This window comes from Falco naumanni, chromosome 3 (assembly GCF_017639655.2).
Source record: "Falco naumanni isolate bFalNau1 chromosome 3, bFalNau1.pat, whole genome shotgun sequence".
NCBI classification, from domain to species: domain Eukaryota; kingdom Metazoa; phylum Chordata; class Aves; order Falconiformes; family Falconidae; genus Falco; species Falco naumanni.
Genome location: NC_054056.1, coordinates 106,906,925 through 106,930,924, shown reverse-complemented (window position 1 = coordinate 106,930,924; position 24,000 = coordinate 106,906,925). Strand labels below are relative to the sequence as shown.

General features: G+C 38.8%; 1 protein-coding gene across 2 annotated transcripts in view; it reads left to right on the top strand.

Annotated features, from left to right (window-relative positions):
- Window positions 1–24,000, top strand: part of ADCY8 (adenylate cyclase 8) — a 131,010-nt gene that overhangs the window by 68,843 nt on the left and 38,167 nt on the right. The window contains exons 6-8 of one of the 2 annotated variants that reach the window (XM_040588341.1): window positions 8,827–8,985; window positions 13,440–13,710; window positions 19,691–19,888. In XM_040588341.1, the coding sequence (XP_040444275.1) occupies window positions 8,827–8,985; window positions 13,440–13,710; window positions 19,691–19,888 (628 nt within the window). The remainder of the gene's footprint in view (window positions 1–8,826; window positions 8,986–13,439; window positions 13,711–19,690; window positions 19,889–24,000) is intronic. The other variant, XM_040588342.1, reaches the window with a different exon arrangement.

Below are 24,000 nucleotides of genomic sequence, written 5' to 3'. Positions count from 1 at the left end.
AGGTTCATTTATTCAGCTGGTTCTCATATCTTTTCACAGGCAGTGTAACTGTTTTATTGTATTTTATTAATGCCTGTCTGTACTGGCAGTTGATAGAAATGACATACTAGTGGAATGTTTAGTCACCAGATTATAATGTCTCATTTTAACAGTTACCACCCAAGTTAAACGAGTGTCAGAGAGAATACTCAAAGAAACTAAATCTGCAATTGCTCTTACCTGTAAGAAAGAGCAGACATCTTGATGTCTATGTGGGAAGGGAAAGATTTGTAAGAAGGAAGCAGTCATTGTCACTTGCGTTGCATGTTAATGAAAACCCAAAGCTGTGTTGGAGTGCCAGATGGATGGATTATGGGTGGGATATGTGATAAAATTCAAGATGGGGATATCTATTTGCTGATAGTCAAGTATGGAACATGAGCTTAAAGATCTAACAATAAAATGAGGTTAGATCTGGTGTGAAAATAATTCCCTCAAATATATTAAAATAGATGTAAAATAGATAAGATAAAGTACATAAAATTATGAACTAGAGAACTCAATATTACATTATGCTCCAAAAAGAGATTAGCATGCTTGTTCATTGGGGATGTCCATTCTTTGGGTTGGGGCTGTGAGGACAGGAATTAACTACGTAAAGCATAGTGAGGGAAGTTCAGAAGGAAAGTGAGGTAAAGGAGAGGAAACATGAAAGGAAGTGGAAATAGAGGAAGGACTGTGAAGAGAGGTGAAGGAAATAATCTTAAAGAAGAGGACAGAATACTTCCAAAAGTGTAAATTACAGAGCATAATCTGTCAATAACAAGACTGTTATGAGAGTATGTATGGTGGCCTTATTTTACAAGTTTGTTAAACATTTTTATAAGAATGCAGAGAAAAGTCACAAAAATAATTTGTGAAGAGCAGAGGTGCTTTTTTAAAAAAAAAGAAAATTGGGAAGCTTAATCTGTTTGCCTGAGCAAAAAAGAATTGAGGAGTTACGTGGTAGCAACACATTAAAAAAAAAAAAAAAAAAAAGATATGGGCAGAAAATACCAGATTTAAAACCGGGCAATGGTATTACCTAAGGGAAACAATGGCTTTTCTGTTCTCAGTATTTTCAAATCAAAACTGAATTTCTTCCCAGAGTAAATACTTCCATCAGGAACAAGTTACTGGAATACAAACAAGCACAAGTGGGTAAAATGTACCAGCCTGTGTGGCACAGGGTATCAAGGTGGACAAGGAAAAATGTCCCCTCTGCTCTTCAGCCGGGGACACTGTGGCAGCATAAGTGTCAGGAGCTGCCTCCAGGGGCTGAAGGCTGCTGCTTTCACCACCACCTTCTCAGTGTCCTTATTCCTAAAATCTCTGTTTCTGGTAGGAGAGAGGGGAGGGAGATTAGGTGAGGCCCAGCTCCTCAAGGACTCATGTGGCGCAACGATGGAAACCCCACAACGATCCATGTAACAGAAATTCAAACAGACCGTTATGCTGGTGTTTGTTTGGTATATCAAGGAGTTCTGAGTGGTTTCATCCCTTGGATTATTTCCCAGTAAAATACCAGCTGAAAGAGTAATTATTATGACAGAAAAAATAGTCCCAGCATACAATGTAAACTAACACCAGAAATTGGATAACAGCTTATCTTCATTAAAAGTCTATAATTAACTATTAATATTAACATTAACTCATATGGGGGGAGGGGGGGAAAGAAAGGAAGGGAAAGGAAAGGAAAGGAAAGGAAAGGAAAGGAAAGGAAAGGAAAGGAAAGGAAAGGAAAGGAAAGGAAAGGAAAGGAAAGGAAAGGAAAGGAAAGGAAAGGAAAGGAAAGGAAAGGAAAGGAAAGGAAAGGAAAGGAAAGGAAAGGAAAGGAAAGGAAAGGAAAGGAAAGGAAAGGAAAGGAAAGGAAAGGAAAGGAAAGGAAAGGAAAGGAAAAATAAAATGAAAAGAAAAGAAAAGAAAAGGAAAGAAAAGAAAAGAAAAGAAAAGAAAAGAAAAGAAAAGAAAAGAAAAGAAAAGAAAAGAAAAGAAAAGAAAAGAAAAGAAAAGAAAAGAAAAGAAAAGAAAAGAAAAGAAAAGAAAAGAAAAGAAAAGAAAAGAAAAGAAAAGAAAAGAACCAACAAAAAGACCAACCAAAAAATCTCCAAAACAGTGCAAATATTTGAGACGTTCCTACTGACTGACCTGGCATGTTTTCTGCCTTTAGTACAAAAAACTGCTTTTAACTTCATCTGTTCCATATTAAAAATAAATAAAAAATAAAAATAAATAAAAAATGAAGTGATCAGTGCTTGACTCAGGCAGTGAAACAGCCAGGAATTGCTTCCATATTCCATGATTACTAAATCATTACTGAATTATATAATAATGTAATAACATAATTGATTGAGTTCTGAATTCCTCCCATGGATTATTTCTTCTATACTGTACAAGGCTCAGCCTATGACGGAATGAGCCCTGATTCACAGAAGACAGAATAATGCTTCACAAAACCATGAGCTGTTGCTTACCTTAATTTCTGTGTGGTGGTGGAGAGGGGCATTGCAAGATACTCACAAGTTCAGCCAGCACTTTTCAGACAGGCCCCAGAGTGAATATGTTTCACACTGGGACTTGATCACATTGTCCTTTCCACGTGTCCATTTCAGCCAGTGACTGTGACTGAAGTTCATAGTTCCAGCGTGCCAGGAGAGTGTATCTTTCCCTGTTTTTGCTGTTGAGTGACTACATGAATTGAACTGGCTAGAGATTAATTGCGTTGTGTACCTCTGAGAGCTCTTTTCATTGAATGTGCCACCAAATATGATCAAAGCTATATTGGCAAGATGACATGTGTATATTATTATATAGCTTTTTATAACATAGTTTTGAAATGAGAAAGCAGGTTTCTGATAATATTGTTTGTAGTCCCTTGTGCTACCTTAGTGTCCTGCCTCTCAGAACAGATAGACATAAGGAACAAGAACACAGCAGTGGTTTAACTCTCTCTGTGTTGCTATAGTATCCATCTGAACTCAGAGCAAGTCTGTTTTATTAATAATAAGCCTGATGATATGATACTTCTCCAGATAATAGTTTCTGATTACATTGGAATCCAGGTCTAATTCCAAGGTAAATTCACCCTGGAGCTATTATGAACTGGCTGGCTTCTTGGAATAATATCTACCTGAAATTGTAAATTAAATGCTGTGTAAAGTCCATCTACAAAGTGTTACATCCTGTGAGTCATACTACCTGAGCTGTATTCTTCAAACTGTTCACTAGTTTAATGCATCCTGTTACCTAGCTTTTTTAAAATAATGGATATCTCCTTCGCAAATATGACACAGCTCACAGTTATAGCGAAGAGAGCGCTTGCCTCAATCCACCTACTACCCTCTCAAGTCACAACCAAAAAAGCATTTGACTTCATTTAGGAAAATTGCACAAATCTGTTCCGTCCAACCAAAAAGTTCTCTATGTAAGTGAACTTTAGGATCATAGGACAGTTCTGTTTGGAGGGGACATCAGGAGATCACTAGTTTAACTTTCTGCTCAAAGGAGGATCAGCTGAGATCTTTAGTTACTTCAGCCAGAATACATAGACTTTCCTATTACATCTACATGAATATGAAAGTGGCTATGTCTTCACAGGTAAATTCAACAGTCCTAGGGAATATTAGCTGTCACCAAGAAAAAGTGGCACAGACTGGCCAGCTCCATTCTTCTCAATTCTTTTTGCTTCCCAAACCAGGCAGCTGTTTTCAAACTGCCTACTGGAAATAGCCTCCGTCACATGCAAATGGCTGAACCTGGGAACAGGTTGTGAGAGAGCTAGCTGACAAGGTAAAAAACATTTTGGGGTCTGGTTTAAGTATCTCAAAGCACAGATGGAAACTTGACCAGTTAAACTGGTCAGCACAGAGGTAGCCAGTGTGTCACCTCTGAACCTGAAAAGCGGGAACTCCAGGGCATTCAGATTTTTGGCAGCTACAGAAGAAGTTGAAGGGCAGGTTTCTGACTTTTGGCTCACATGCTACATGCAAATAGGAAAGCCTCTGATTAACAGCACAAAATTCAAATAACCATCAAAGAATGCTGGCCAAAAAGAAGCTTCAAGATCCAATTAAAATTGATGCAATTTTTATCACTGACTCAGCTGAACTGAGATGAATGACATGAATAGTATCTCTCACAGTTGCCTCAGCCTGGATAAAGGTATCAGACAGTTTATGAGGTAAACAGGGCTGTTATACACATCTTCAATAACGCAGTGTCATGAATGTGCTTCATCAAAGTATTTGCAAAGAGTCTGTAAAGCAGCTGAAGCAAACAAATCTTTTTAATTAGAAGCTTCATTGATAGTTGAATAAATGTAAGAGACAGAAGAACAAAAAGATGTGGAATACCTGAGCTTATGCAAAATGAACACTTTTCATTTTTTCAGTATCTAGTACATGCTATTATTTATGAGAAGTTTTTCCTGAATAAATGAGAACTACCCCTATTGATGAAGATGATCCAGGGTTCATTGTTTCAAAGTTTTTAATTGCTTTTTTTCCTATAGCATTATATTATTAACCAGACCTCCTGAAGTCTGCGGTAGTCTGGCTATTAGGGAGTTGGATTTGACCATGATGAAGTCCCCTGCTCTACATAATTGAGAAATTCTGCTTCTAAAAGAAGAAATTCTAAAGAAAAAGACTAATCGCATGGCTTTGTACATACCCATTAGTCACCTCACTTTTAAACTACAACCATTTATTCTTTGTTCAATTTGATGTTTTACAACAAAAGTTTAGTGAAATCTAATGTCCCCACAAACAGGTTCTCAACTGCTCTGCTCAGTCTTTGTTGCAAATAATAAAGCAATGAGAGCCAGATTAGATTGCTGTTGTGCTTTGATTCATGTTCTGGACAGGGCCTGTTTAACTATATCTCAGACTGCCAGTGGCTTAATCCGATCAGGTCTCTTCATGCAATTATTTTCCTACCTGTCAACATAAGAGCACATTGCTGTAAAGGGTGAGTAAGAGGAGAATGTGAAGACAGGGCCCTGCAGGTGCACCAGCACCTCAGGAGACAGAACAACAGAACAGCCCTCAGCCCAAGGATGCAGGCAGGTAGCCAAATCCGGACTGACTGCAGATGAGGAGCTGAGATCAAGTATCACCTGAGCAGCTTATGGGGAGGAGTTGCTGGGAGGCTGTGAGAGACACCAGGTAAGGCAAGGGGGACAGGACCGCGGTTAGAGTCTGCAGTGTCATGCGGGGGGTGGTGTGGGCAACACAGCCATGTGTGATTTTGGACACACGCAGAAGTCACGTGTGGCTGACTGAGGATGCCAAGTTTCAAGCCAACACAACATTTTTATGACAAAGGAAAAGTTAAAATCCAGCAATCCTTAGTGAACGTTTTGGAAGCAGAAGGATGCATTGCTCAGCTGCACCATGATTTGTACCTGGTCTCCAATGAGATCTTGGTGTGTTATTTCCCATATAGAGTATAAATACAAGGCTATATATATATACAATATACAATTCATGGGCAGAGGAAAGGAAAGGAAAGGAAAGGAAAGGAAAGGAAAGGAAAGGAAAGGAAAGGAAAGGAAAGGAAAGGAAAGGAAAGGAAAGGAAAGGAAAGGAAAGGAAAGGAAAGGAAAGGAAAGGAAAGGAAAGGAAAGGAAAGGAAAGGAAAGGAAAGGAAAGGAAAGGAAAGGAAAGGAAAGGAAAGGAAAGGAAAGGAAAGGAAAGGAAAGGAAAGGAAAGGAAAGGAAAGGAAAGGAAAGGAAAGGAAAGGAAAGGAAAGGAGGAAAGGGGAAAGAGAGGAGAGGAGAGGGAGGGGAGAGGAGAGGAGGAGGAGAGGAGAGGAGAAAGGAAAGGAAAGGAAAGGAAAGGAGAAGAGAGGAAATACTATTTCAGTTGGAAGGGACCTACAACAATCGTCTAGTCCAACTAGATTAGCCTGACTAATTCGGGGCTGACCAAGTTAAAGCATGTTAAAGGCATTGTCCAAATGCCTCTTAAACACTGACAGGCTTGGGGCATGGACCACCTCTCTAGGAAGCCTGTTCTAGTGTTTGACCTCCCTCTTGGCAAAGAAATGCTTCCTGAAGTCCAGTCTGAACCTCCCCTGGTGCAGCTTTGAACCGTTCCCAAGCATCCTATCACTGGATCCCAGGGAGAAGAGATCAGCACCTCCCTTTCCACGACCCCTCCTCAGGAAGCTGTAGAAAGCAGTGAGGTCACCCCTCAGCATCCTTTTCTCCACACTAGACAAACCCAGAGTCCGTAGCTGCTCCTCACAGGACATTCCTTCAGCCCTTTCACCAGCTTTGTTGCCTTCCTTCGGATGCATTCCAGCACAGTAACACCGTTCTTAAATTGTGAAGCCCAGAACTGCCCACAGCACTCGAGGTGAGGCCGCAGCAGTGCTAAATACAGCGGGATAACCACCTCTTTTGACGGCGGCATAGCCGTGTTCGATGCCCCCCAGGATGCAGGTGGCCCTCGTGGCTGCCCAGGCACACTGCTGGGTCACGCTGAGCCTGCTGTCAACCAGCAGCACCCCTTGATCCCTTTCTGCAAGGCCGCTCTCCAGCCGCTCCTCTCACAATGTATAGACTTGTGCCCAGCATTACTCCATCTGGGATTTGGATGTGTTAAATTCCATTACACTGATCATTGCCCAATGCTAGTATATGTCCAGTGTCATATATTTATGTTTATTAGCAATTAAATACTATAGTGCTTAAAATCTTAATTGGTCTAATAGACCATATGTATATATATGTAGAGAGAGATATTACATAAATATATGCTGTTAGACCATTTCATATAACTTAAGGTCCTCTCATTGTGTGCATTCTTCAATGAAAAGCTTTTTGTTCAATTATGTCTCTGGATCCAATTAGCTTTTCATTTCAAGACAAGGAAATCAGACATAAAATGAGAAATAATTATCTCAGTCTGAACAAAAGAAAAAGGCAGATGGGGAAACGATCATGTGGGGAGTTGTGTGATAATTCCTCTGAGAGTTATGAGTGTTAGTTTAGATATTTTTGTAGCATATCTATAAAAATTGTTCAAAACATTACAAATTACAGTACTCTCACTTCTCTTAGTTGTTCTCAGTGTGGAGGAGTTGTTCCCATATCCCATCTTCCAGAGACAGGTGATTGTTTGTTTGATTTTAATATTTCAAGCCCTCTTCCTTGCAAAGAAATAAAGAAATTAGTAAATGAAAACTATGAACTTGGAGTATCAGAAAGCAGTTAAACCTCTTCTCAAAGCTTCTTTTATTATTTTATGGTTAACTGTTTAAAAAAAATAATTCCTTTTAGATATCTGAAATATGTTACCTTCCTGATATGATGAACAGATCTTATTGTAGGCAAACAACTGCATTGGGACTTAGCATATGCATGCTTCTCTTCAAAGTTTCAGAATATGCAGGAAAGGGAAATGAATATGAATTGCTTATTTTCAGTTCCTCGCATTTTTATACAACTAGTTTATCTCCATTTTAAAACTTTTCTTTTTTTCCCCCTGCATGAACAGAATTGATGTCCCATTGCAACAATGAAAGGCCAAGTACTGAATTCAGTAAGCAATTTGCCCTTTTCTCCTCTGGAGAGGGTCTGTCAAGGTTATGACTGAGGCATCTGAGGCAGTGGTAGCTTCCGAGTTGTGAAACAGAGTTTTTAAAAAAACCACATTTTTTTAAACAGTGTTTACTCTTTGTCTGCTCTGTTGTGTAATCTTGCTGTGCTGCTATTGACTTCAGTGACTGTAGAACCGGGACCCTTCACAGTGAAAGAGCAGCCTTGTTTGTGGACCAAAAATAGCAATGCGCTTTTCCTACCCCGAGCATGTTATTCAAATATTAATAAACACTAGCTCTAATAGTATTTCTGGTGCAAGTAATTGTTATCATACAAGCAGAACTGGATAAGTGGTCTCTTTGTCATCCCAATGAATATAGCTCAATTATTTTAGTTGTGAGCTTCCCACGGTGATGTGCTGGAGTATCTCAATACTGATTTGAAAGAAGAAGTCCTGGGTCTGAGGCACTACTAAGGTGCCTGTGGCTGTGAACAATATATGTTGTCTTGTATCAGAAGAGGAAGACACTATTTTAACACAGTAAAATTTCCTTTAAAATCAACAGACATATTAATTGAAATCAGTGCTGGGACAAAGTCCTTTTTTGTGAGACTGCTAACAAATATGCCTACAAGTGTTTATTTTTTGGGAATAAAATGGTCTTTGCCATCACACAGAATGGAAGAAAATGATTTTAGAGTCACACCATTACCATAACAGAGAAAATGGTGTCCTGGCCAAATCTACTTAAAATAATTCACCTTTGGATTAAGACTAACCTTGGAAAAATTCAGTCAATAAAGCAACATCTCCGAAACACTAAAAATTCTTTAAAAAAAATGAAATAATATAAAAGTGTATGCAGGTTTGATAGTAATAGTTTTTGTAATGTTGTTGAATGCTCTTTTATAATTCCAGGCTGAAGGCCTCAATGTGTCCGACAAAATCCTTTCACTCATCTTTTTTTCTCTCTCTCTTTCTTTTTCTGTCTAATAGGAAAAATGTGTGTGCTACTGACCCACACATGCAGTTAAGCACTGAATGACAATTTGGCTTTTAGTCATTTTTTCTCTACATGTACTTTGCTACCTAGAAAGTTCTCTCTTTCTAGAAAGTTCTCTCTTACTAGAAAGTAACAGACATTTAATTAACATTGTATATTATGTCATACTGTTTACTAAAAGATATGAAAAACCATGACATATACTTTCATGAGTGTGATTTTTTTTTTGGTTTTTGTTTGTTTTGATTTTTTTGACAGATATGTTAGGTCAAGAACGAAGCACGACATTGACATGAGGATAGGGATACATTCAGGATCGGTTCTGTGTGGAGTGCTGGGCCTGCGAAAATGGCAGTTTGATGTCTGGTCATGGGACGTGGATATCGCAAACAAACTCGAGTCAGGTGGAATTCCTGGGTAAGGCAGCGTGTATTTCCCACCATCAGAAAACATTGCCAACACAATACACTGTTAACCTTGCCAACAGATTAAGTGTCTTACATTATTTCATCGAGTATGACCTTTTTCTTTCTTTTTTCTTTTTTCTTTTTTTTTTTTTTCTTTTCTATTTTGCTGTTGACTATAGTCAAAAAAGGTAGAAATGGTCAGCTTGCAAAGGCACTGGAAAAGAGAAAGGTATTTCTTTTCCTTTGCCAGCTACAATATCCTGAAAAAGGTCAGTGGTTGTATTCAGCCCATATAATACATAGAGGTAGCTCAAATTTCATGGTTAGGTGTTGACCATTCCTGACTTTTTCCAGGCTTCGTTCTCTCATCCTTTGCAATCAAGTGCTGCTGTGAGACACAAGTCTGTGATGCATTTTATTTCATAATGCACAAAGTGTGGGAAAATTATGTGTTCATAATTTATGCTAAGCTAAATTACGCATAAATACGTTAAAATACGCATAAATTACGCTACGCTAACAACAAGGTGTTATGGGCAGCAGGCTCTCCAGGAAGTCTTTCAAATAATTTAATGGTTTAATAGATGTTTTTTTGACATTTATGACAACCTGTCTATATGTTAAAATATATGTTTTTCCACTAAGCTGCCTAGTTTTTCTTTGTCTGAGGTGGCCGATTCACCTTGAAGATAGAATGTTATTTCTGCCTGGCATCACTATATCTCATTGTAGTTTGGAAGATGCAAATCCTAATTTTGAAGCAACAGTAGTGATCACAGGAATCCTCTGTTCACTTTCAATTTCACCTTCTGTTGATGAAAGATGTAGGAAAAGATCCCCTATGACAATTGAATTTTTGGCCATGGAACACAGAAGCAATAGTAGCGGGCATCTTTATGCAGAGAAAGTCTAAGTGATGCTGTCACCTTGAGTAAGAGAGGTTTGAAGTTATCAGCTCTGAGCCAGGTGCTGTACTCCCTACACATACATTAGGATCTGTCAGAGCTGTCATGTTCCCAGGAAGTTAGAAAGATATTTGCTTTAGATTGTATTTTCAAATGCAGGCCTCTTCCACCACTCCCCTTAGTAGATCTTTATACTAATACATTTTCTTAGAATCAGCAGAAAATGAAATGTTGCATGCTCTAAAAATAACTTCTATACTCTGCATATGTCACCAGTGTATAAAATTGCAGAACAATTTTTTTCTTTCCTTGTTGCTTATTCCACACGATAGCCCCAGATGACTAATAAAGGTCACATGCTGCTTTGTTAACACAAGAAAATCAATCATATAAGTTTCACCATCTGCACCTGCAAAAAGTATGGTTTTTTGCTGTTAATATGTGCAAGTAGCACAGCTATTAATGAATAACCTACCTTGCTGTTGATAAAATGCCAGGCTAGCTTGCAGTCTATTGGAGCAGAGTGATTTCCACTCCTGTAAATCAGTTTGCCAACAGAGCAAAGCCTGTATGTGACATATATTCACTAAGTCCCTCAAAACAGTGATTTATATCAGACTTCCCTTGTGCATACAGCAGATTTAGAGCAGCTCGGTTCACTCCAGCCTCTCCTTACTTCTCCCTGCTGCCAGTATTCAAATCCCCCTGCCTGCCACAATACCAAGATCATTCCCATTCCCAGAGCTGCACTTCTTTCCTCCGGTTTCATCAGAAAAGCTGCTCTGGGGTTATGAATGGTCCTGCTCCCAAACCAGCAAAAATGAACCACAGCCCTCTCCTGAGCGCACAGAGGAGGGAGGCAGCTCACCCACCCAGCATCGGGGGGATCCCTCCACCCACAGGGGGAAGAAGAGAAGGGGCTCAGCTCTTCCCCTCGAGGGTTGCGTATCACCCTGAGACCTCATACACACGGGTGATGCAGATTGCCCCCAAAAGAAGGAGCATAAGCAGGCAGCTCAGCTGTCATGGAAGGAGGCACTCAGGGGAACTGAGAAAAAGCAACCATTTCTGGTTTTCTGAGAGGAAAAAAATGATTCCACAAAACCTGAGAAAGAAATAATGTAAGATCCTACAGTGTTGTTTGAGAGACACTCTTCTGCTAGGACCTCATTTTCTAACAGTCTTCACCTGGTGTATCTAGGTATTAATCTATGGTATTGAATTGCCATAAAACCGAGCTAATAATTAATTTTCTAGGATGATTCAATGACTGGTGTCATCTAAAGCTTTGTGTCTGATAAGTTTTCCACAATAGGACAGGCTATACTTCTTTACTTCAATGCTCAGGTACCCAATTTACTGTATTTGTATCAAATTAAAAAGACTTCTCTCCACTATCCATTTTAAGGATTTTTAAACAAGCTGTACAAAAGGTGAAACAATAAAATATATTTAATCTACCAACTATTTAGTAATACTTGGTCCATTTAAGGGTATTACATCAATAGCCAACTCCATGCTTTAGTTAAAGCTGTTATCATTTTCATTATAACATCCATATTTCAGAGTTTTATACTGCAGTCCTCCCAGATTATGTTAGTTGAAAGTCAACACAAAGATTGTGAGCCTGGCAACGAATGTATCCCTCTCCTCTCCTCTCCTCTCCTCTCCTCTCCTCTCCTCTCCTCTCCTCTCCTCTCCTCTCCTCTCCTCTCCTCTCCTCTCCTCTCCTCTCCTCTCCTCTCCTCTCCTCTACTCTCCTCTCCTCTCCTCTCCTCTCCTCTCCTCTCCTCTCCTCTCCTCTCCTCTCCTCTCCTCTCCTCTCCTCTCCTCGCCTCTCCTCTCCTCTCCTCTCCTCTCCTCTCCTCTCCTCTCCTCGCCTCTCCTCTCCTCGCCTCTCCTCGCCTCTCCTCGCCTCTCCTCGCCTCTCCTCTCCTCGCCTCGCCTCTCCTCGCCTCGCCTCTCCTCGCCTCGCCTCTCCCCTCCCCTCCCCTCCCCTCCCCTCCCGTCCCCTCCCATCCCCTCCCCTGTCCCCTCCATTCAATCTCTCATAGCTAGGAAACGCATTGTCTTTCTGAGCGGTCATATGCTCTGCTTTTAAAGTCCAGGCCAAAAGTTGCTTACATTTGTGAAACATTTTTACTGGTTTTTATTGTCTGTTTAACTGACATTTGACTACAGAAGATTATCAATCTCTGTAGCCATCATAATGTCATGACTTCAGACAGTGGAAGTTGTACAAAACCTGTGTTGACTCAAGAGGGAAGCTGAGACAGGTGAAAAAATGGCTGAGATACAAATTTTTGACCTTTTCATTAGGTACTGATAATTAATACTCCACGTAGACCCAGTTTGTGCAAAATTCTGATACTTCTGAGCATTTCACACCACTTAAGGACAACCAGCACTTTATTTTCTTGCAATACATGCACATCATACATGCACTTAGAGCATTTTACTCCATCAGTATTTTTTTGCCATTTAAATCTATAGTGGCATCCTTTAATTCCAGAATAACATTCACAAGGGGCTTGCTAGGACCATTTCCTTCAGCGGAGATGAGCCATTTTGTGGTGCCTGATAAAAATGCCTCAGCATGTGTCATCAAGAACTGATCAATAATTTTATCTGACTGAATTTTAGGAATCGGTCTGTGAGTCTGACTTTCAGAAAGTGCTGTGCCATGCATCAGTTTGAAAAATAAGTGAGTTTTAATGGAGTCACTACATTTATTTGCTTGAATTAGATAACTGCCTAATGAACATCTCTTACTGCATTTATGATAATGCATTGTAAAGTATAGCATGGCTAACCATGTGGATGTGTTTTAGAGATGTTTGAAATTTACCCTACATGTAGGAACTTAAAGATGTCTTAAAAATAGAAATAAGAAACACCCTCCAGGTTTGATTGGAAGACATCCAAAGCCGTATTATGCTTTTGCAAATTTGAGCTTTTTGTATGTCACCTCTTAAATTCAAGTTTACTTTTGGAAAAGGTTTTTGAACTCATCGCTTAGTCTTACCAGAAATTATCACCTCACTTGCGTTTTTATAGTTCCCTTGTTTCCCTAATTCACTTCAAATGCAATCAGACCGCTAATTTCAACTGTTTAAGCTATCTCAGGTAACTGAAGGAAATTAAAGAGCTTCACGTAAAATGCTGTAATGCATACCATATATTTTCCTCTCACCATATTTACCTGAAGTGGCAATTTCCATTCACTCTGAGTAGTATTTTACTCAGGAAGGTCTCCCATTAAACCATTACTGTGAGCAAAGGCATCAGGTATGAATATCATAATGTCTTTCCTGTGACAGTACTTTGTGCATTCATGAGATCCTATTGATGTGAACATGTCTTGAGAGTATTTCTCCCCAAATGAAGCTCATGTTTGTTGAATAAACGATTTCCTTTTCTTTATAGAAACTGTCATACACAGTCGAAAACCTTCTAATTATACATCATGTTAAAAATTATGCAAAGTTCATAAACTCCTTCTTACCTATGTACACTAAAGCACAATCAGTATTTTCTACTACTTATTTCACATATGCAGGAGAATTCACATCTCCAAAGCCACTCTGGACTGCCTGAACGGGGATTATAAAGTCGAAGAAGGGCATGGCAAAGAGCGTAATGAATTCTTGAGAAAACATAACATTGAGACTTATTTAATTAAACAACCTGAGGAGAGTCTGTTGACTTTGCCTGAAGACATTGTGAAAGAGGCTGTCAGTTCCTCCGACAGGAGGAACAGTGGAGCAACATTTACCGAAGGTTCCTGGAGCCCTGAACTTCCATTTGATAACATAGTGGGAAAACAGAACGTAAGTCAAACTTCCTTTAATGTCATCAAGTGTGAATGCCTGCTTGAGTGCGTTTCAATAATGGAAGCCTCAGAGGAGCAAAATTCATCTCTAACCTTTATTCTAACACATACTGTAACAGCAGAGGATTAAACAAATCATTTCAGGACAGAAATAAAACATGTATCCAAACTGGAGAAATGCCAGTGGACCAGAGATTTTGGAGTTATTTTCCAACTAAAATTAAATACTACAAGCTTAGTTTTAATTGAACCAGTCCATAAAGAAGTAAATTCAAAGTAAAGCTAATGTTTAGCTGGGACATTCTAGTCAAGAGTTTGTACCTCCTTGCATAGATTCGCTGCACTGCCATCAAAGCGAAGGGATGAATGAACGGACATTTTGCCAGAGGCAAAAGCACCGTGTAGGTTATTGATATATGAAAGAAAGAAACAAGATCTACCTTAAAAAAAGCACCCTGTGAAAACAGTTTGTCCATTCTTCACTTTTTTTCTTTTTAAATAAAAAATATTAAAACCTCTGATTCTAAGGTGTAATTAAGGTTCATGAGCAGGTGAGTTAGACTCTATGGTAACGAGCAGCTCAATAGAAAAATGAGATAATAACAACTGCTCCTGATCAGATCTTTTCCACAGGCACTGCACGGCTGATTGCTAGCACCCTGGGAACCAGCAATTCTTGTACAGTCATAAAAATTGCTTTGAGAAATCTGCTTGCTTAGAGGAATTAAAGATGGAAAGGTTAAAATGCCCTCAGACACCGCTCTTTTCACTGCATTTGAAAGATTGATGAGTCTTTATGAAACATTGTCACCTGGAGTTTTCTTCCATTTTTCTGAGGGATCTGTAATAACATGATATATCCTTTCTTCTGCTGCACATCTTTAGTCCTACTTGTCTGCACTGTCTGTTGAACCTCAAGCGCTGTTGTGTGGAGGTCTTGTTTTGTCAACCGTCTTCTGCTTCTTACAATTCTCCTTAGAAGTGATAAACCTTCACAATCAATCAGCCCGTGGTGTCTTCGTCTCTTCAACCTGAACAGGAGCATGGCATAGTTCGCTGTTATATAAAACACCTGTTTTATATATGTTCTGTACATCTGTGTAGCTGCATGTACACTGCCTTTTAGTGTTCTCTGTATTTTGTTGACCTGTCTCTATCTTCTCATTTCATTAGGAATAGAGGTGGGTGCATGCTGCTATGAATATCTTCTGATCTCTGTTTCTTCTTCTTTCCCTTCAAGACATTCCAGTTTCTGTAGTCAAAAAGATTATGTGGATTAGGCTATCATTTGTTGAACATTTTCTTAGCTAAGCTTGACCTTGATACTAACAATGAAGAGGAGTAAAATAAGGGACTAGTGTTTTCATTTGAATATTGAACAACTCCCACCCAATAAACTAGTAAAAATCCCATTGAAATCATTGAAATAGGCATAACTAAACAGTTGTTTTATAGTAGACTTTTGTTTTATGAGAATTAACAGTTCTTTTTTTAGAATTGTTTCTCACTGTTTTTTAAGATCTTGTTTTTGTGCTGAAATAACTATAATCTTATATTACACAGCTTTACAATAAGGTTTTTGGTGGAGACAAGTTTTTAAAAATCTGCTATTCCATGTGTGGTTTAATCACTATGTAATTTTCAATTTTAAAGTTGAGACAAGAGTCATTACTACTCCAAAAGTATTTCAGCTCAAAATTCAGCTGATAGGTTTAAATTATACCAGGATATAGTAGCTTTTTCTAGAATTCTGTCAGTCTTGGACAGAATAAGCATTTAATAACACTAATTATGCAGTCTAAAGGTCACTGGCAGCAGCAGAGGTTGAGAATCCAAATAGCAGCAACCCAACAATGAATTAATCCGTAATGGCATTTAAATGATTTCTTTACCTATTGTAAGTTACAACAAAATTTGAGCAACTCTGATCATGTGCCTTACTTTTAGCTATAATCATGTTAGGAAAAGTATGAATGGCAAAGGCTCAGGTGAGTTCTTTTGCCAGACTCACACATCACACATCACAATCCATATTCTTTATCTCAAACTTATTTTCTATGGGCAGCCTAAGTCAGTGAATTGAAGATGTGTTGATATGAGTAAGGAACAGAACAACCACTCTTTACTTGTGTGATGTATGCCATCACAGACCTTAACAAAAGTGTAACAAGAAACACTGTGTTTACAGCATGTTTAGCACCATGAGCCTTAGCTCTGACGGTGAGGTAAGGTAAGCCAAGGATGCTAGGGCTTGCTCTCAAATTCAGACCATGCCCAATATGGATGGAGGTTTTTGTTATAGAAAGAAGTCTCTGGGCTGTTTTCCTAAAGCAAAGAGAGGTGGACAAAAGTTATTTTATGTTAAGAGAGTGGAGACCTCCTCCTCTAAAGTAAATTAATAGCTGATGAAGTTGAGCTTCTTCAGAGTGCCTTATGAAAGAAATAGCTGAAAGCATAACACAGTCACTGTGTGTGGTGCTGGAGGAACCTGATGTGCCTGTAACGATGTGAATTAGAAAAAAAAAAAAACATATTAAAATGTCTATGTCTTCTAGAAGCCTATTTTAGTTGTGGCTGCAATGACTTAACAGTTATCACAAAAATTATACTTCAAGACTCCCAAGCCAGACAAGTACAAACAACAGGGTAAAATTCAGTTCAAAACCAAGGCACCTGCATTTGTGTATCTACCTAGGTGTCGATCTCTCACACAGCTCAGCTCCTAAACGTAAGGATCTAGTGCTACTTGTAGTGCTCTAGCGTGCCTGAGACATGCATATGACAAGGGGCTTATGAAAGACCTGTCATCATCTGGACTATCAGTTAGAAACCAGGTGAGAGACTGATGTCTCAGGGCTAAACACCCATGCCGAAACATGCTGAGTAACAGCTTGATTCAGCTTAACTGTGCCTGTGTATTGCCGCCGGAGATACTATAGCTAGCACACACCAGCTGGTCTCCACCACCATCCATGGAACCTATGGGGTTCCCGTAGGTGTTGTGCCATATCTCCTGGCTCCAGACTGCTGTCCAGAGTAACCTAGGGCATCTCAGCTGACCATTGCTGCATATCACTGGGCAACTGATACTATCCAGAGTGTATATTGCCAGTAATAGTTTAAACAAGCCCCTAGACACCTTCATTTAGGTGTCTTCCTCTTGAACCAAATCCTACCTGCATACTGACTCTTTAAACACGTGACCTTGTATTCCCCTATTTCCTTCTAAGACCTGGTGTTTACAGCATAAAAAACAATAATAATTTGAAGCCTTCCTAGGTGGCCTTTCTAGAAGACTTTATAAATGGCCCTGATTTAAATTTTTCCTTCTTGTTAGAGTTCAAGATGCTTGGACTTGTTGCATGAAAGCTTTCAGGAAGGAAGTAAAATCTAATCAAAGCTACCTTTTTTAAATCTCTGTGAAGTATCTAAAAGCTAGAATTTTATTATTTATTTGTTTTAATTCCTCCTAAATTCTTTTACTCTCAGAGGCAAGTTTAGCTAGGCTTTTTTCCTAACAGAACCTTGTATGTGTTCTGTTATTGTCAGAATGAATGGTTATTGTCAGCGTAAGGAAAGTTCAAGTGCCCTATGTAGAATTCACAACTGTATCTTCCATACAGCTGTTCACAAAAATGAGGGTGAGGTAATTGGGAGAACCAATATTTCTTTACATTGGCACAACAGAGTCTTAAAAGATGTACAGCACAGGGGGGAATGCAGGCAAAATGTGGTTAGAACATATTCTTGAGACAATAATTTACATGATCTTTTTCATTGTTGTTACTAATTACAGGGAGGCAGTTTTCTTAAGTATGTGTATGGGTGTGAGGGAGAGAAGACTCCGTTAAACTCAAATATGAATTACCTTGTTATCCTGTGAAAACAAATGCAACTTCAGAGTCCATTTTTGCATTAGTACTAATGGCACCATTGCCATAGCAGTGATATTATGTCATGTCCATCTACCACAAACTGTAAACCACTTCATACATTCAGCAAGAAGACAATTTTTTCATATTAATTAATTTTTAAAATATAATTTGAAGCAAAACATAGTCCCTGGCTAGGATGAATTAAGATGATTCTCCCCATTTAAATGAAGCACAATGCCCAGCTAAAACATTAGGGACCTTCTCCAGCCTCCCTTCCAGCGGAGGTTTAGCAATATGAACTAATTCTGAGGAATTAATGCACACAACAGCATCTGATGCGATCTCATCTTTTAACAGTGACTAAAGACCCACTTGTGTGATTTTGACCACCAAAATTTTTCTGCATATCTCAGTTTAAAAGAGAGGAATACCTCAACTAAAGTAGTGTCCTAGTGTGTAATAATGTAGTATTTATAAAGCTGACTCAATGGATTGTTTTCCTGGGATTTCACTTTAACCTTAAGAGTTTCCACCTTAACTCCAAGGCTAAGATGTGGATTCAGGCATATCTGAAACTTTAGTATGAGAAAAGTTTCCCTGGTACTTTTCTTTTCTCCAAATGTTCATGAAATTTATTTTCTGGAGAGAAGATGGGGAGAATTGAGTAGAGTGGTTTGCCAAACCTTCTCTGCTGATGTCTTTTTTCTACTAAAGCAAATGGGAGGATTCCTTTTCAGTTAAATAAAAGATTTTGATCCTGATATGCTTTTCTGCCTATATTTTGGGATTTAAGTTACTCATCAAAAAATGGAATATGAGAAAACAAAACACTATCCGTGACTACAGCATCTGTAAACTATATTTTAGGATTGTAAAGAAAATTGTCACTTGGGGTTTGATAGAAGGTACCTAGGACTCTCCCTGTGTTCTCGTGTGCTCTCTAAGATTCATTAGAATGTAATTGCTGACTGTGGTTTGGATATGAACAAGGGAGACCTCCCTATATAATTTGCTGTATATAATCCCACGATAAGAAAGAGCTGACTTTCCAGAGAAAAAAAAGTAATAATCTATCCCAAATTCCTGTTTCCAACATTGCCCAGTAGGAGATATAGCAGAAGATCTTTCCAGGAAGGACCTATGGGATACCTTTTCTCTGCAGAAGTTTATAACTTGTCCATAATAATTCTGCAGTGTCTTATGCAATTATGTATGAAGGTTTATATCCTTTCCATTCATTAACATTTCTTAACCCTTGGGAATATCACAGGTAGTAGAGTTGATTTTCCCTTTCAAGTGGGAAAGTGCTGCTTCACTGTGGTTTGTTGTGAAATGATACCATGAAACTGGACTGAGTATTCTTTTTATGACAGTAAAGTCTACCTCTTCCCTGAAAGTGAAGCACCCTTCGTACTATCTCTGCTAGCCTTCCTTTGCAAAGCTGTGCAAAAGTACTTTCTTTTTCTTTTGATTAATCAATGAAATACCAAAGGAACAATGCATTTGAGACAACATTTAAAATAATAATATGAATTACAGTTAAATTAAGTCGTATAGCCTAACTGTAATCTAGATTGGCTGAAATATATCAGTAGTGAAGAAGAATATATTATCTGAAAATCCATGCTGAAGTAAACAGAAACGTCACCTTCTTCACTCCTGCCAAACTGATCTGTTCCTTAACTACACACATCCAGTAACTTTAAGATCAAGAAAAGCATCATTACCTCTCTTTTCTGTACCTTGCATTCTTAGTTGTTAAAACACAGCACTGAGTTAGATACCCTGCTGTGATTTTGGTGTGTAGTCCCCTCATGCATGCTCTAATAATTAATTAGCAGAATCTGGAAAGGGGAATACAGTCCTAGTGTTCAGTGCAGGAGCAAAACTCCTAGTCTGTACAAAAAAGAGCATTAAAGTACTCCCCTTAACGTACTGTATGTGTTTAGTGGAACAGACTTATTATTTTACACTTCTATAGATTTCATTGAATGAATTGCATGGGATGCTGTAATGGTTTGCAATGCAACATGATCTAAAACATTGCATTTTTAACCCAAGGGGACCAGCAGGTTTATTCTGTTTGCATGTGCTTTCCCCTAGACTCTGGCTGCCCTAACAAGAAATTCAATAAATCTGCTTCCAAACCATCTTGCACAAGCTTTGCATGTCCAGTCTGGGCCTGAGGAAATTAACAAGCGAATAGAGCACACCATCGACTTACGGAGTGGCGATAAATTGAGAAGAGAGCATATCAAGCCTTTTTCACTGATGTTTAAAGACTCCAGCCTGGAGCATAAGGTAGCTGGGTCTTGGTAGCCGCATTATTCACAACTCAAATTGTAATAAATGTCCACTGAAGTAGAGAAGCTGTAGGTTCTAGCTTGCATTGTTTGTTTTCTTGTTTTGTTTTTAATTTTGTTTCAGTTTTCAGAAGTTGGGACTGAGCTAGAGGTCATAATAGACAGTGTCATGATGCTGGTGTTATAATGCTGCAATGATTATATTTTCATTGTTGGAAAATGCCTACACTGAGCAAACTCTGCCTCTGAAAACAACAGCCGTTTGCTGGGTTTCACTTTCTGTCAAGCAGTTTTCCATCAGATGACAGGTTGCTTTGACACAAATGGTGATTGAGCTTATTAATAAACTGACACTTTATTCAAAACATATATCTATATTTATATAGATATGTTTCTTTCGTTTAGTCAAGGATCCATCTGATGTCCTTCAGGCAGCTGCTATGTTTATTTTAAGTCAAAACAAACTTGTCAACTCTTTGTTTTAAACATCCTTTTTTTAACATCTGCTTCTAAGAGGTAAATACTGTTCCTGTCTTTGCTGCTTCTCAACAGCAATATGGTCTCACTAATTTCTATTTCAGTCTACATCCAGACATAAGTTATAAGTTAAAAAGATAAGTCAATGGGAGGATTTTCCTTGCACACTGCTGACATGGGGCGAGGTTGCACAGATCTCAAATGATTTAATTGACCTGTATGCTATTACAATGCAGCAACAGCAGGTCTGCAATAGAAAGAAAAGTAATGAGGATCTGGACAGATGAAGGCCCACCTCTCTATCATCACTTAAACCTCCACTGGAAAACAGACTTTTTTACTTGAGTTATGGGAGACCAGTCCTCAGGTGGTTTCAGTGGTGAGAGCTTGATGAAAACCACTGGGAAAGAAATATTCTGCTTGAAGTAGATTTAAGCCCTTATTTCACAAGCAGTCCTGTAGGAGGATAAAGAAAGGTTCGTTTAAAAAAAAAAAAAGAGGATTCAATTTCCCCATGAGGATATCTATAACACTGAGAAACAAGGTAGAATCCCCAAAGCTGAATTAGCCATTATTGCTGCAACAGAATATACAAAGATAGTACTCTCAGTGCAGTCAACATGCAAAGCTGATGGGGACACGGAGGAAGTGAAATCCAAGAATTTTGGTATCCTGTATGTTACCATCTAAAGCCCCAAAAGTCATGAGTAATCTTTAATTGTTTCAAGTCACAAGGTCAAAAGATAAGGTGAAAGAGTCTAGACAAGATAGCATATAGCCTAGAAGGTGGGGGATGGTATGTTAGAATTTTTTTGTGCAAAAGAGGAAACAGTCTGGTCACAAACAGCTTGCTGAATGTAGCCTTACATTATTATCTAATAAAAATTAGGCCTGACCATGGGCTGGAGTAAAGGGACACTCCCAGAATCAGGTCCTATATTCAGAATATAAACTTTCTTGTAATTTTAGATTTCACAGGTAGCAGCCACAAAGAAAAATCTATGTGTAAAGTGTAGCATTTCATTTAAATGCAGTTTGAGGAGGTGGAAAAAAAAAGAATCATGCTCTAAACCGTCACATCACATAGGTCGGATTTTAAATATTAATAAAGTCTTTAATTGCATCTGGATGACAAACAGTCTATTTAAAAGTCAGTATGTTTAGCAACTTTGATACATTTTCTTCTCAGTGTGACATTTCCAATGGAAAACTGTGCTGCAGTTTTTGGAAAGTGGTGTTGTCATCCAGTATTTCCTTAGCTGTTAGTCCCAATAGAAACACAAAATCCTTTCAGTAGACTGAATCTCTCTTCTGTCCTCTAAACTGAGCTAGTTTTTAGCATTGTGGTGGTAAAGTTCTAAAACTATCAACACTGCTTTATTTGCTCCAGTTCATCCACCTCTAACAGTTGGACAGTTGCTGGCCAGCAACTTCCTTGCTTGTGTTCAATGCACTGGGATGCAAAGAGATGATGTGGATTAAGGAAAGATGAATCACAGTGTCCTCTTCATTATAGGCAGGGGCAGTGTCTTGTGGGACAACATGGGAAATGTCCCTTCCCTCCTTATTTGTTTGTACAGTAATTACAGGTTTGTCCCAATAGCTTTAGTTGTAAACCATAGTCTACAGGCAGTCATGAAAAAAATCATGTGTGAATTGCTTTCTTAGAGAAAGTACCTATTCCCTCCATGTTATATTAGTCTCACTTTCTCCCTTCTTCCTGCCCATTCAGGAAACAAAACAAAAAAAACCTCAGATTTAAATTGGAGTCTCACAAAGCTATTTCACCAGCCTTTTCCCTCTGCTCTCCCCACCCCTAACCTTTCAGTTTGGAATTATGTTTTCTTCTAGCCATTAACATTTTGCAACTGCTTACATGACCTTCTACATCAGCATCTAGAGCTGCTCCCCGCAGCGCTGCTGAGTAAGTGGGCAGTATGTGTATACGGGTCTCCCATCTCACGTGGCCATTTCCATTCGCTGCCACTCACCTTCTGGCCAGCACAGTGGCAGCTTCAGGTCAGAGGTGGCTCTGAAGTACAGTAACTTCTCCGATGCAAAATCTTGTGCCCTCGCATTTCACCATCACTTTTTCAGGCAGCGCTGGCATCTGCCTAATATTTATTTCTTTGATCTGTAAGTACATCTTGTCCCAGCCTTTACAGTTATTCAGCAGGCAGAACAACCAGTACCCATAGCTGAGATCCCGATCAAGATGTGTTACTTCCACCTTGTTCAGTGAGAATTGTGTTAATGCTCTGTACCCCAAAGCACAAGGCAGTGAGTAACCGCATGAACAATAATCCCTATTTCTTCTTCCTCCTGCATTAGCAACAGGACTAGCATGCTGTGGCATGATAAATCTTTTGGGGTTGCTTGAATAGATCTGAAATGTGGGTTGGTTTGGGTTTTTCCCTTTGTAAAACAATTGCAGGCAGCAGATTTATGCTAGCAATGGAAGTGCTGTTTTGCTTCCTTTAAGGTTTCAAAAAGTAAAATAAATAAATAAATAATTCTGTAATCAGCATACCTAAAACGAGCAGGGTATCTTCCACGGGTCCTTGTTTACAGCGGTTTAAATGATTAGCATAACCAGCAGTTTAAGGCATTGGTAAATCTTCCCACTCCTCTCATCTCATTGCTCGATGTCCTTTTTATTGATAGAACACATGTAGATTCCACAGCAAGTAGTAGCAGTTGCATTAGCAAATGGGTTTTCTCACTGAGGCAGTTATGTATATTTCTATATGAGCTTTGTAATACTTCATTTTAGAGGAATTGTACAGGATCCCCACCTGGTATATTTCATGGGTTCTTTAGCCAAATGAACTCATCATTATTAACCTGTACTTCACTCATTAGCACTTGATATCTCATTTAGAGACTAATTCACTATCAATTTTGCTAGAGGTCATTTTCACAAATAGGCAGATAGAGCAAAAGAGTCATCACAGTGGAGTGCTTCTAATGGTAGCATGAAAATACACTAAGGGTTTCCAAATATGTAATAGCTTATAAGGAAAATCTGGTACTACTTTAGATTATTTTCAATAATTGAAAGATATCAGCATGATGCTCTAGCTTATTAGCAGTGACTTGGAAATACAGGATAAAGCATTGTAACAGGGCAGGGAATTTTACATGCTGGTAGGGGGTTTGTTAAGGAAAATTTCCAATGTAAATATTTGCATAAATATATTTTAACTCTTCCTACATATTTGTATTGGGATTATAAATCAGATTTGGCTTAGAGGTGAAGTGTCTACACATTTTCTTTGAGGTAAGCATACTGAAAATATCGAAAAGGCTTTGAATTTCACAGTACTGGCTTTCTTAGGTCAAAATGTTAGCCCTAAATATCTGAGTTTCTCTGTTTCACAATTTCTGATGAGTGAAATAAATAGAAATTAAATGAGTAGGAAATCTGTTTTGCCCTTCCTGCATGCTGTATCTGTATAGACTTATGCTTCACCTCTTTCCTTCAACCCAGAAACTTCCAGTGGCAGGGTCTGCAAGAAACACTGGGCAAACCCTGTGCCTGTTTAACACCTTCCTTTCTGTCATTGGTCAACAACTAGATCTATGTCTGCCCTTTGGTCTTCTCAGGAGTTCATCCACCTCTTCTCCTGTCTT